The sequence below is a fragment of the Arachis hypogaea genome, chromosome 3 (genome assembly GCF_003086295.3).
Source record: "Arachis hypogaea cultivar Tifrunner chromosome 3, arahy.Tifrunner.gnm2.J5K5, whole genome shotgun sequence".
In the NCBI taxonomy this organism is placed as follows: domain Eukaryota; kingdom Viridiplantae; phylum Streptophyta; class Magnoliopsida; order Fabales; family Fabaceae; genus Arachis; species Arachis hypogaea.
In genome coordinates, this window is record NC_092038.1 from 133,361,433 (window position 1) to 133,376,524 (window position 15,092).

The 15,092-nt window shown below is 27.5% G+C and overlaps 1 protein-coding gene across 4 annotated transcripts; it reads left to right on the plus strand.

Annotated features, from left to right (window-relative positions):
* Positions 1–10,234: 10,234 nt before the first annotated feature.
* On the plus strand, positions 10,235–15,092 carry LOC112733940 (probable alpha,alpha-trehalose-phosphate synthase [UDP-forming] 9). Of its 4 annotated transcripts, none has more exons than XM_025783071.3 (5): positions 10,235–10,513; positions 11,115–11,203; positions 11,853–13,882; positions 13,997–14,270; positions 14,365–15,092. In XM_025783071.3, the coding sequence occupies exons 3-5, from the start codon at positions 11,892–11,894 to the stop codon at positions 14,686–14,688; spliced, it is 2,589 nt and encodes an 862-aa protein (XP_025638856.1). In that variant the 5' UTR covers positions 10,235–10,513; positions 11,115–11,203; positions 11,853–11,891; the 3' UTR covers positions 14,689–15,092. The 4 variants fall into 4 exon arrangements, with proteins under 4 accessions (XP_025638856.1, XP_072083895.1, XP_025638857.1 ...); XM_072227794.1 differs by having other exon boundaries at positions 10,236–10,513; positions 11,839–13,882; XM_025783072.3 differs by lacking the exon at positions 11,115–11,203 and having other exon boundaries at positions 10,261–10,513; positions 11,839–13,882.

Consider the following 15,092-nt stretch of genomic DNA (forward strand, 5'->3'; position numbering starts at 1 on the left):
CTAGCCTTAATGAACATAAGTTCGAGAATATTTCAAACTATAAATATAGGTAGATAATTTTATAATTTTTTTATATTGGTAGTCCTTACTCGATATGCCCTATTTGAGCTAAGCTAAATCGGACGATCCTCTAGTCTCAATGAACATAAATTTGAGAATATTTCAAACTATAAATATAGGTAGATAATTTTATAATTTTTTTATATTATTAGTATATTAAAATTAAATTCTTATTTATTAAAAATATAATTTTTTAATTATTTTTTCAACTTGTATTTAATATTTTCTAGTAATATATTTAAATTTATTACAATAACTTAAACATAAATTATTCTCGTAAATTTTTTTTTATTAAAAGTTCAAATTCAAAGATAATAAAAGATAAAAATAGATAGAATTTAAATAAAAAAACAAACTTTAAAAATGACAAAAATTAACCATTAAGTTTGGCTCAACTGCAAACATTTAAAAAGGAAAAAAAATCTATATAATTTCTTAGATTTTATATTTTTCGTTGGTTATAATTCTTCTATATTTCATTTTCAATCATGAGAAAGAATATGAAATTGAGATTTGAGAATTGAGATGCATGAAGGCATTCATATCACGTGCTGGTCACGTGGGTTGGGTTTGATGGTGACTGGGCCCCACTCGCTTGGGCTCGTGTTTGATGGTGATGCGCGTGAGCACGTAAACACACGGCGCGTGGGTTCGCTGGATGAAGTAGACTTGGTGTGACGAGGAAAATGGGGTAAGTGCCTAGGCTAGAACGAATGGATGAATGCGCTAAAAATGAACGCCCTGTTTTTATTTATTTTTTATTTTTACTTATAATAATGTTAGGAAATTAGTGAGTTTGGTGAACCTCAGGGAAATTATTTTGACACAATAGGCTCCATGTTGCTCTTAATTACCGTGACGCCATCGATATATAAGAATTAAGGATTAATATTTTTTATTGGGTAGAAAAACGAGGCCTAGGCCCCAGAAAAAACAAAAAACCAAAAACAAAAAACTAAACAACTATGTTTCGGACTAAGCTAACCTCTCTACAGCCATCATCATCGATTATCAAACTAAGAGTACTAAAAAGAAGATTAATAAATAGAAAAATATGAGGAGTCAATAGAATATTTATACAATATGTATAATAGAGGTTTTGGGAGTATTAGAGATATAATTATCAGTGTTATCTTTTTTTATTAGTTGAAATTTTTGGGATTAGTGGTATCATGACATGGTATTAAAGCGCTAGATACGAAAAGTCAAGAATTCGATCTTTGGTGAACTCCAAAATCAGTTTTAAGCTTTTGAAAAAATGTTTATTATCCCTAGTACTCAAATGGTTATTCTAGATAGTATGAGAATGTTCATTCTGCAAGTATGTTAAAATATGAGTTCCCAACTTTTATTTATATATGTTGTTATATATCTAACAAAGTATATAGATAAATATAAATTCATATCCGAGAGATTTATGTAAAAAATAAAGATTTAATTGGTCTTTGTCTAATTTTACGAAAAATAAAATATCTTTTATCCAAAAAAATATCACTTTAATCTTCAATTTTTTTATTTTAAAATAATACGATTCTTTTGTTAAAATATTCGTCAAATAGTAACTTTAATTAGTTTTATGAGAGCTTTATTTATAATTTGTAAGAATTTTAAACTCTCACAAAATTATTTTCAACAATATAATTAATTATAATTATTACTACTACCACTTTTTTTATCTTTATCATTATCACTTCTATCTCTACTATTTTTATTATGTAATTATACTTTATCACTATCGTTATCTCTTCTATTGTCATTATCATTAATATAAATATCATCAATATTAATATTATATTATTTTATTTCTTATTCGATGCTTTTTTTTTTAAGTATCCGTACTGTAATTATTTTTTTTGCTGCGACATCATTCAGCAATGGTCTTTCTCCACTTAACCACCACTGGCGAAGAAATTTTTTAAAAATAAACTTATTAATAGTTTGTAGAAATTTAAAACTCTCATAAATTACAAATAAAACCCTTCACAAAACTAATTTTTATTACTATTTATCAGATTTTTTAACTTATCGTATTGTCATAAAATAAAATGTCCCTTTTTATTTTTTACAAGGGGCACCTTGTCCTTCGTGAAAATGAACAAGGACAAGATAGGATGTTTACTCTTTTAAATTGGTTCCTTCAAAATTAAATTAGTCGTATTAATCTCAGAAGATATATCATAAGTCAATTTTTTTTATCAAATAACATGTCACATTTAGTGACACATAATATGATAATATTACAAGTTAATATCATTGACGGATTCATAAAATTTTGATAGTGGGGCAAAATATATATAATATTATAATAATTTTTATAATAAAAATATTACGTTTACATAAAAAATTAGCTATCAAATTATCTATTATAAATTTGTGTATAAATATATATATATATATATATAATTTAACTTATTTTTAATATGTATTTTGTATTTCAAAATTTATATTTTAAGATTTATTCTGTACAAGTGATTATTTTATTTATACGTAGCATAATTGTTGTTATAATTATATTTTGTTATTGTAAAAATATGATTAGGTTTCAAAATATCTAATTACAAATTAAAATACTAAAATAGTAATTTAAATAATAACATATAATTTAAAATTTAATTTTTTATATTCCATATTTTGAAGCTTGATAATATAATTAAAATGTCTTTTTTTTGTATATGTCGTTAAACAATCATTTAAAACTCAACTTTCATATAAATTAGCTTTTGATGATATTTATAGTTGAAAAGTTCAGTCAATTAGTGTAGTTATTATGAAAAAACTAATAAAGCTAATTTTAAAAGAAGAAACACAAATGGATAGATAATATTCTTTCGAGTCGATCTCTAAGAAAAAACACAAATCTTATTTAAATTTGAAAATTGATCATTATAATGGACATCTAATATGAAGTTTTCAAATTGGCTATCAAGTGTCGAAAGTTGAATAAAAAATTATTATGGGGTCAAATTTAATAATTTAGTGGAGGCAAATAAATATTATTATTATATACTACTCAATAAAATTCTAAATTGTAGTGGAAACACTTGCTCCCACACCCATATGAGTAGATCCGTCCGGTTAATATTATGTCACAAAATAATTGGTTAATGTGTCGTATCAGTAATATGACATAAATTTATATAAAGTTAAATTAGTTCTAAAAGATACATATGAGTCATTTTGATTTTTTAAATTTAAAAATAATTCATGTGTATACTTGAGAAATTAATTTAATTTTATATAAAGTTGTGATATGTCAAATTTTAAAATAACAAATGGCATGTCAGATGTCATTAACGTAAATTATTAACCAAAATATTAACATGTCATGTCATTATGTTATATGTCATTTAATGTATGTAACACATTATTATCTAATCAAACGTTTTTAATAGAAGGACTTATTTGACTTATGGTAATATCTTTTAGAGACTAATATAAATAATTTAATTTTTTAAAAATTAATTTAAAAGATAAATAATTTTTTAAAGACAAATTTAAATATTAACCATACGAGTTCATTAAATTTACAATTTTGCTAATAAATGTTTCGAATATAATTATTAAAGTCTTAATAAAAAAATTTAAATAAGTTAAGAATAAAAAAAATATATTTTAAAAATATTATAAATTTTTTATTAAAATTTATTATTATTATTATTATTATTATTATTATTATTATTATTATTATTATTATTATTATTATTAGTATTAGTACATTAAATACATACAAAATATAATATTTTTTTATTAAGATTTATCTATCTTGTGTATTTGTGCATTTAGGACACATGTTAAAATTATAAAATTAAAAAAAATTATTAAAAATATAAAACATTTAAGTTTTTAATATATTTATTTTATATTTATTAAATAAAAATATTTAAAAAATTTTACTAATAATAAACTTATCACGTACCTTTAAGATACATATTAGCTAAATTTTTTTTATTATTATCCTCTTAAAATGTGTCTTAAAGCACAAGATAACTAAATCCAAAGTTAAAAAGCTCAAAATTTTTAATGTATATATGATTATATTTATGAAAAATTAAAAATTTTTCACTAATAATAACTTTAATAACATAATAGCTACAATTTCGATTTAATTTTTATAATTTATAATATTATAATTAAATAAGTTGATCAATTTTATAAAATTTGTACTAAATATGATAATTTACAATTTAAATCTTATTATAATTTTATATTTTATGTATTTAATTTATTTTTTTAATTTCACAAAAAAATCTATTTTTTCTGTCTTGTTAATAAATGACTTAATTAAATTCTTTAAATTTATGAGAATGGACACTTTGCCACTTATTGTGGTTTTGTTTGGATAGAATGCCAATGCATTAAAATTGGCACGTTGTTGGTGCACAATAGCTACTTGCATGTTTGTAGTAAGGTAATCAATCAATTGGTGACATTTCCTTTAACTATATATAAAAGGGATTAAAATAAGATGATCCAGAAGTTAGGATATTGGGCATTATTAATGGATTAATGGGTACATATTATCTACACAGGAGAAAGGAAAACCATAATTTGGTAGTTCCACCTAAAAGAGCTACCTAATTATTTAAGTCACAGAAGAAATCATATTTAAAACAAGGGAATATTTTTTGGTAAGGAGTGAAATTAACCGAATTGTAACTGAATTGTTAAAAAAAAAATATGCATTATATATGATGCTTTTATTTTTTCAATATATTTTTTACCCCAACTTTTTTTCACTATATTATTACTCTAAAACAATCCTTCTATACGCAGTGAAATGAGGAGAATTAGCTTCTTGATGCAAATAACATCAAACCAAATATTAGCGGAATGTCAATTATCCCAAACAATTTGCGGCTAATATAATTTATTTTTTTATTTGAGTAATGTTATATGACTAGTAATTATTATTATATTTTATTAATAATAATTTGTATTTATATTTACAGATATTTTATATATAAAAATTATATAGTTTATACTTATATTTATTAGAATTTTATATACATAAATTAATATAATTTATACTCATATTTTTTAAAATTTACATATGCAATAAAATTTATTTATTAAAAATAATTTAATATTTATACTGATTAAATAATAAAAAAATATATTAAAAATTAATGTATTTATTTAGACACCGTTAAATCGATAAAAAAATATTTTTTTCAATTTTTTTTATTTTTTAATATGTTTGGTCAATTTTTAATAATACAATTAAAAACATTAAAAAAATCAAATTTTTTTAAAAAAATTATAATTTACATTTTTTTATTTTTTTTAAATAATTTATATATAATAAATAAAAAAATATTTTTATCTTATTTTATCTAAATATAATTGATAAATAAAAAGATTTTTTTAAATAAAATATTCAAACATAAAATTATTTTTATTTTTTATAAAAGTTATTAATTTTTAAAAAAAAAAATGATAGTTCAAACTAGTCCAATAGAGTCACCAAAAAAAAACTAGTCCAACATGCGTTAGGAATTTCTGTTTTTAATTTTCTTTTAGGTTTTAACAGGAAGAGAGGAAAGAAGGTAGGTGAAAATAAAAATGGGAAAAAGTGTGTAGGGTAGGGGGCGTGTGGCCTGAACTTATCCACAAATGCCAGCTAGGAAATGGCGTGTGTTGGAGCTGACTCAGCCTCTCCATGACCCAACACTCAAAGTCACTTTATAATTATTTATTTTAGAATTTTATTTTTTATTAAATATTTATTATAATAAATCAATATAAAAAAATTATTTTTATACTATATACAAGAATAAAAAAAAAAAAGGTGCAAGCTCTTCTTTTTTTTCCCTCGTTCCAAGAGCCTCCATCATTGTAATTACCAATTGCAATCCCTTGCCCTCTTTTATTTTCTTTCTTTTTTATTTTTATTTTTATTTTTTTTTCACCCTAGGCTAACTAGCTAGCTGTCATTTACTTGCTACCAGCTCATCGCTTCATTCATTCCTCCCTTCGTCTTCTTTTCAAACTTCAAAGTAGCCCAACGTCCCATTAAAGTATTAAACCCTTTTCTGTTTTATTTGCACATAATTACCACAAATGCCCTTACAAGAAGTATATATTTTTTTCGGGGTAAAGATAGCATATTTATTTGGAAAAAAAAAAAGTAACTTTTATTCATCTGCTTTTTATAAGGGACAAATATTTGTTTGTCATTTTAAGGTCACAAAATCACTGAATTATGAGATGTTAAGAACTTAAGATAGTATATGATATAACGATACACTATATACAATCTTTTGAGCTAGAAATACTTCTTTTATTTAGCATCATGTATATATTCATAATTTTGTTTTTTATATTTTTGAAAATTGAGCTAAAAATCTCCCAATTTAGCATGTAAAACACTTATCATTTTAATTAATATCATATTTTTATTATTACACACATTTATTTAATAAATAAAATGATGAATGAATAAGTATTAAATACACTAGTTATTTAAAACAACAATAATCGGTATATTGGCAAATCAATTACCGAATTTTCATTTACTTAGGTGTAGGTTTAAATTTGCTAGGCATGTTTATGTTTATATAAAATGAGTTTATTTTTTATGTATTGAACACATAAAATATTTTATACAATTATTCATTTATATTATTTCAATAATCATTTATGTATCAAATGTAAAAAAATAATTATTTTTATTAATATTATAATATATAATTAAATGTATAAGTAAATTTTATTTTATCGAAAATAGTGCATTAAAATTAAATTAATATAAAATATAAATTTATTTTGATTCTAATTTTGTTGTTTAGAAAAAAAAAAAAAAGCTATCTGAATCCTATTAGGCCATTACTATAACATGATAAATTATTGTCTATGCTAAAAATCTTTCATAATGAATTGGGTTGCCTACTTGCCTTTGTCATTGGTCATTTAATTTGGATGTGTTAGGCTTTTAGGCATATATAGCTATAGAGCTAATTAAGTTTGGGGTTATATTTTTATAATATAATTAAGTTCTATTATTCCAAACTAAGGGAGTATGTGAAACGGATTGTTTGAACGTTCTGCACTTTTTGCATGATTTTAGTAGTGGATATACATTTAAAATTGTTAATTTAATTAACAAAATTAATTTTTTTTTTTAAAGATTTTGGTATGTATAATTTGATTGGATAATTAAAAAAGTAAATAAGGTAACAGATTAAATAATTAGATATAGAGCTATAAATAATCCTAATCATTGATCTGATCCAAGTCTAGTGATGTTTTTCAGCAAATTATTATTTTTGATTTAGAATAGGTATTTTTGTTTTGAATTATTTTTTTGTTTAAACTAAAATTAAAAAAATAAAATAAAGGCCTTATCTAAACCCTAAATAATTAAGATAGGCTGTGACATGTGACTTTCATTGATGAACAATGAGTATGAGTGGTGAATGGTGCTGATGAGTTTGGTATGAAATAATGAATATTTTGGGTAAAAAGTACTTGGATCAATCTCTTATCCATCTTCAGCAGCCATAATTGGACCATATTAATTAATACTCTCTATCTATCTGTATCTAGTAGTATACAGCTGCATTGTTAAATCAGCATGCATTTCATGCAGGCAGTGTCAAGGGCCACATGAGTGCGGGTGAAAAAACCCTATCCAAATTGGTCTGGACTGACAAAAAATAAGTTTTAATTATTTTAAAAACTTAAAATTTTTTTAACAGGTTAGACTCAAATTTATGAAATAGTTTAATTAAATATATTTAATATTTTTTTATTTTATTTTATTACTTTTAGAAATTATTAAATTTTTTAACATATTTTATACTAAATTAGATTTATCAACCGGTCCGATCTAATACTCAATAATAAATAGTCTATAATAAATTATAGGATAAGTTTAGACCAATAAAATTTATTACTGATCTAATTTATTAAGAGTGAAATTATTCTAGTACATTTCCATTCTTACACATAAAGCAAAAATTTTTGCCAAATTTATTATTATTATTTGTAGGAATGGAATTACAACAATTAATAAGGATTAGTTGTTGTGATATTGATTTATGATGATAAAAGATTGTTTAACTAAAATAGAAAAGGGCTTGTTAGTTGTTAACATTCTTCAGGCATCTTAGCCATGAAGGGTCACATTTAACGTTTTTATTCATTGATAATTGCTAGTACTATAAAAGTAGCCCAAGGCTTTTCATGTGTTCAAGAATCGGAATTATTTCGAAAGGTCATTCATATCGTGTGTGAAATAATAATATTTTATAACTAGACATAGTTATAATATACGAAAATTTTCAAGTGTATCATATATTTTAATAATTTTTAATTATTAATTTTAATTATAAAATATATATAATATATATAATTAAGAGTAACGGTTAAAATTTATTAAAATATTAATATATTGATATATTAAAAAAATTTTTTATAATAGAATAAATTATATAAATACCCGGTTGCCGATGGGATATAATAAATATATTTCGAACCCGGTTAATTAATTATTAGATAATTTGTTTGGTTTAAATTTATTTATTTTATAAAAAAAATGGAGCAATTAGAAACTAACACCATTATGTGCAAGTTGTACGAACGTGACCCCGATGATTAGACAATTATTTAAGTAGGAGGAATCCACAATAATCAATAATTAAAAGGACCAACACATGCTGTATATGGCAGAAATATCTAAGGAAAAAAAATAAATTACACAGTTATTATATGAATAAAGTATTATTTTGATCATTAATATATGATTAATAATTAAGATTTAAAATTTTGCAAAAAGAAAAAAAAAGTGTCACAAAAAAATTTTGGTGATATTTTTTTAATATATAAAAAGAGATATGACTTAATTAGTAATATTATTAATATTGATATTACTCATTCTGTTAATTATTAATATCAAATTTAACAGTAAAATAATATTAAATTTATTTAATTTTTTAAGACATAAATTAAATATTTAAAATATTAAAAATTAAATTAAAATTTAATCCAAATGTTAAAATTTAAAATAATATAATTTCAATCACTGCAAAAAAAAATTAAGAGAAATATAGAGATGTAGTAAAAAAAATGATACAAATCATTACTAATTTAGATGAGTAAAAAAATCGCAGAATATAAAAAATTTAGTGTAATATTGGTTAATCATTGACCAAGGGCTATTATAGTTTTAAGGGTTTGTCTAAAAAAATATATTATTAAACATATAGAGAGAAAGTGTGTGTTTAATAATATATATATTATTATTAAAGAGTAAAAGTCCTTGTATAAGCGTGAGAATAGTTAGGTCATAGGTGCTTGGTCTGACAAAATGAAATGTGCTGGATGTACTTGAAAATTGAGGATAAGATAATTCAACTTCAACCACATTTGGTGATAAGGAACCCACTTGCCTTAATTAAAACACCCAAACACACACATGTTTTAATATAAAAAGAATATAATATAAGGTGCTTTAAAAAGAATGTAATACGCCGTGACAACTTTTAGGCTTTAGTGTTATGGAAATATCATAATTTAATTGGAGCCAAAAAGTTATAATCTGGCCATTGAAAGTTACATTATAACAGATAAATTGATTCTCATTGTAATAACAATTTTAAAATATCTTAGCATGTATATTTAAAACACAATAAACTATAGTTATGGAGAAAAACAATTGTATTTAACTATTACAAAGTAAGAATGAAATAAAGAATAATTAATTATTGTTATATCATATATATATAATAAAACCTTATTTTAAGTATTTGTAAAAGGTTTAATTATTTTGTTGGTTTTTGTAGCTTTACTAAATTTTTAATTAGGTTTATATATATATTTTTTAATTGAGTTTTTATATTATTTTTAATTTTATAATTAGATTTTTTTATTTAAAAAATATTAAAATTAATAAAATATATTTTTTAAAATAAATGCAGTAAAAAATTTAATTAAATTTTTAATTATAAATATCTTCCACCTATAAAAAAATATTTAATTAATTTTAATATTTTTTATACTAAAAAAATCTAATTATAAAATTAAAATAAGATAAGAATTCAACTCAAAAAAATTTATGATTAGAAACCAAAAGGGCAAAACAGTAAAAGCGGATGAATTGTGAACCATGGTTAGAAAAGCAAACTGCAGTTGAAGTTTGCTGCTAAATGGACACACATGCAGCCTATCCGTTCATATTTCTATCCAACTTGTCAATCAGACACAAAATGTTTTTCAAATAAAAAATTTGAAAAGAAAAATTAAAGAAAAAAAAACTCTATCCATCCACTCATCGAGTTCCTTATTTTACAGTGACCCATGCAATATAAAAAAAAAAATTATAAAATCTCTCTCTCTCTCTCTCTCTCTTACGAGAGTTTCCGTTCTCGTTTTTTCTTCCTTTCTCCAAACACACTCTCTCTCTCTCTCTAAAACGCAGACTCTAACTTTCTTTTTCATCACCATCGCCGGAAAGGTTCGACTCGGAGTCCTGAACACTTGACTTGTGACTCTATCTCCATTTTTATTTATTTATTTATTTACTTGGAATTTGATTTTGCTTTCTGTGATCCGTTACTATCTGTGTGTTGAATTATTTATTTATTTGTGTGTGTGTTGTGATGGTTCTGTGAAGTTTAGGCAGTTACACGGTTTTCTGTTGTGTGTGTTTTGTTATTTTCGTCTCCGGAACGAAACGGTGCTGATCGTTTACCGGTTCAGTGGGTTTGCGTCTTCTGCTTTTGCTTGCTTGGTTGGTTGGTTGTTAAATGGAGTGTGAATCGTTGTTGATGTTAAAACGACGGCGTCGTTTGAAGTGAAGTTACTCGTATTAACGTGGTGATTATTAGGTTGAATCTGGTTGTGAATCTCGAACTGCTAAGTGCTAACTGCTGATTCGGTGTTTTTCGTCGTTTAAGGATCTAACCGTTTTTCGAACCCCAATCTGCTATTTTGTGTGTGTGCTGGTTTTGGGATACACATCACATGATCAAGTTATTTATCTTGTTTTTCAACTTTTTGTGCTCTTTTTTGATGATCCATTGAAGTTCACTGTTTTGTGACTTTTTTTTTTGCAGAATGGTCTAGACGGGAAGATGATAAAGTGATTGTTTCTTTTGATTTGATTTGGATTGAGATTTTTGGACCATTATGTATTTTGTGAAAGGTGGTTATCATATTTGAGATCATGTGAAATGAAGGGCTGTTTATCATTATTCTCTGTTTCACACGTATTTTAAACTGTGAAGACAGATTAAGTTGGTTTTATATTTTGTGGATTGAACTCTTTGGTTGTGGCTGCTGAAAATTATACTAGTTTTATTTTTCTTAACCGTGGAGTTAATGTCGCAAAGATGATTTCTATACACAATAAATTTATGGGGGAAATAGAATTTTATTCATGTAGGTGGTGTGTGCATATGGATAAGAACAAACGATGTTATCATTTTTAAATTCATCTTCTCTTTCTTATGTGATGGTTTTAAGAGTTAAGATGTGATGTTAGAGTGAATGGATATCTCATGAACAAAATTGAACCACAGTGGTTGTCTGGTAATAGTGACTGTCAGTGGTAAAGATGAAAACTAGCTAACTGGTAAACTTGCAAAGTGAGGATGTTTCTTCATCTACATGAAGTTATATCATTACAGTGTTCATGAATGCCCTGAGGATTGTATTTTGTAGTAATTGTTTTGGGCATTATCATGTTTGGATCACTAGAGTACTTACTTGTGTGCTTCTTTGCCTCTTGCTTTTCTCTTGGGACCCTAGAAAGAAGTAATTTATTTATTTATTATTTAGTTATGATTTGATAGGAGAGAAGGACATAAAAGAAAGATACTCCTTGACTGGCCATGGCATCAAGATCATATGCTAATCTCTTTGACTTAGCTTCTGGAGGAGATTTGCTGGATATTCCTCGCACCCCAAGAGCTCTTCCAAGGATTATGACTGTTCCTGGAATTATCTCTGACCTTGATAGTTGTGGTGCTAATGATGGGGATTCAGATGTTAGCTCCTCTGGTTGCCGGGAGCGGAAGATCATTGTCGCAAACATGCTGCCATTGCATGCTAAAAGAGATGCAGAAAATTCTAAGTGGTGCTTCAGTCGGGATGAGGATTCAATTTTACTACAATTGAAAGATGGTTTTTCTTCTGATACGGAGGTAATTTATGTGGGTTCACTTAAGGTTGATATAGATGCCAGTGAGCAGGAAGAAGTTGCCCAGAGATTACTGGATGACTTCAATTGTGTACCTACCTTCCTATCGCATGATCTCCAGAAAAAGTTCTATCTTGGGTTTTGCAAGCAGCAGCTCTGGCCTCTCTTTCATTATATGCTACCAGTGTGCCCAGATCATGGTGATCGCTTTGACCGCATACTATGGCAGGCTTATGTTTGTGCAAACAAAATATTTGCCGACAAGGTTATGGAAATAATCAATCCTGATGATGATTTTGTCTGGGTTCATGATTATCACCTGATGGTTTTGCCTACTTTCTTGAGGAAGCGATATAATCGAGTTAAACTTGGATTCTTCTTGCACAGTCCTTTTCCTTCATCTGAAATTTATCGAACTTTACCTGTAAGGGATGAAATTTTGAGGGGACTTCTGAATGCTGATTTAATTGGTTTTCATACATTTGATTATGCACGCCACTTCCTTTCTTGCTGCAGCAGAATGCTAGGTCTGGACTATGAATCTAAGCGAGGACATATAGGACTTGATTACTTTGGCCGTACTATATTTATCAAAATTTTGCCGGTTGGCATTCACATGGGTAGGCTTGAATCTGTATTAAATCTTCCTTCTACATCTGCTAAACTAAAAGAGATTCAGGAAGAGTTTGAGGGTAAGAAGGTGATTGTTGGTGTTGATGATATGGATATTTTTAAAGGCATCAGTTTGAAACTTCTAGCTGTGGAGCATCTGCTGCAGGAGAATCCAGATATGCAGGGCAAAGTTGTCCTTGTTCAAATTGTAAATCCTGCGAGGGGTTTAGGGAAGGATGTTCAGGAAGCAAAGAAGGAAACATATTTAATTGCCCAGAGGATTAATGATACCTATGGATCAGAGGAATATCAGCCTGTCAAACTCATTGACCGCCATGTTCCTCGATTTGAGAAGAGTGCTTATTATGCTGTAGCTGAATGTTGCATTGTAAATGCAGTAAGGGATGGCATGAACCTTGTCCCATACAAATATCTTGTCTGCAGGCAACGAACTGCTAAACTAGATGAAGCATTGGGTAGGAAAGTTGATTCTCCTCGAACAAGCATGCTTGTTGTGTCTGAGTTCATTGGTTGTTCACCTTCTCTTAGTGGGGCTATCAGGGTCAATCCCTGGGACATTGATGCTGTTGCTGATGCTCTGAGCTTGGCCCTTACAATGAATGATTCTGAGAAGCAATTGCGCCATGAGAAACACTATCGGTATGTCAGTTCTCATGATGTAGCATATTGGGCACGCAGCTTTATGCAGGATTTGGAGAGAGCCTGCAAAGATCATTACACCAAAAGGTGCTGGGGAATTGGCTTGGGTCTAGGGTTTAGAGTTGTTTCTCTTTCTCCTGGATTTAGGAAGTTGTCTATTGATCATGTTGTTTCAGCTTACAAGCGAACCAATAGAAGGGCCATCTTTCTTGATTATGATGGTACTGTTGTACCACACTCTTCTATAAATAAAGTCCCCAGCCCGGAAGTCATATCTGTGCTAAACGCTCTGTCTAGTGATCCCAAGAACATTGTTTTCATTGTTAGTGGGAGGGGAAGAGATTCTCTGAGTGATTGGTTCAGTTCATGCCAATTGCTGGGACTTGCTGCTGAGCATGGTTACTTTTTAAGGTCGATCATTTTAATCTTACAGATATTGGGAACCTTTTGAACCCCATTTCAGAAAAATTGAAATGCAAAATAAATAAAGCTAAACCACTAATATGTTCTTCTTAATGGATGCAGGTGGAGTAGAGATTCTGAATGGGAATGCAGTCACTTGTCTGCAGACCTTGACTGGAAAAACATAGCAGAACCTGTCATGCAGTTGTATACAGAGGCAACTGATGGTTCCAGCATTGAAATTAAGGAAAGTGCTTTGGTGTGGCATCATCAAGATGCAGACCCGGATTTTGGTTCCTGCCAAGCCAAGGAATTGTTGGATCACTTGGAAAGTGTACTTGCAAATGAACCAGCAGTTGTTACGAGAGGCCAGCATATTGTTGAAGTTAAGCCACAGGTAATGTTTTCTTGAAATTACTTCCCTATGGTCTTGTATTTAAATTGTGCAGGAATCTGGAACTAACTTCAATGTTTTACTATCCTCACTGCAGGGAATAAGCAAAGGTTTGGTAGCCGAAAAGGTTATATCAACCATGTTTAATGGTGGTAATCCACCGGATTTTGTTATGTGCATTGGCGATGATAGGTCTGATGAAGACATGTTTGAGAGCATTTTAAGGTCAGTATCCTGCCCGTCATTACCAGCGACTCCAGAGATTTTTGCCTGCACTGTAGGTAGGAAGCCGAGCAAGGCGAAGTATTTTCTTGACGACACTTTGGATGTAGTGAAGTTACTTCAGGGTCTTGCTTCTTCATCCAATCCAAAACCCAGGCATCTTGCGCAATTCCAAGTTTCTTTCGAGAGCACAATTTGAGAGTTTGAAGGTAGGGCAAGGCAACCTTTGTTGATTTGTTGTGCTGCTCAGTGCTCTACCTGGGAGGATTCTTCAGCTTTGAATCAGAGAAAAAGTTTTGGTTATTTAATCTTAACATGACCGAACCGCACCATGCTGTTGTCGGGCTTCTAATATTCCTTGCTTGCATGGTTCCTGGTGGTATAGGTTTTTTCTGAATAGTGAGTCTCATGGATGGCCTGACAAATTCTTCTTTTCTGTAAATGGTAATTGGTAACAACATCAATTGTTACATTTGTTGGTGCAACGACGCCGAGATCTTAAGTTGTGCTTTTTGTTAGAATGGTGTATCGGTGTTGTGCACCAAAACTTGTATAGTTTACAATATTTTTCTTACAAATATATAATGGCAATCGGGTTTGATA

Coding starts and splice junctions, on each gene's coding strand:
- LOC112733940 (XM_025783071.3), top strand. CDS start 11,892: ATGGCATCAAGATCATATGCTAATCTCTTTGACTTAGCTTCTGGAGGA. Junction 13,883..13,996: donor GAGCATGGTTACTTTTTAAG/GTCGATCATTTT, acceptor TAATGGATGCAG/GTGGAGTAGAGATTCTGAAT. Junction 14,271..14,364: donor TTGTTGAAGTTAAGCCACAG/GTAATGTTTTCT, acceptor TCCTCACTGCAG/GGAATAAGCAAAGGTTTGGT.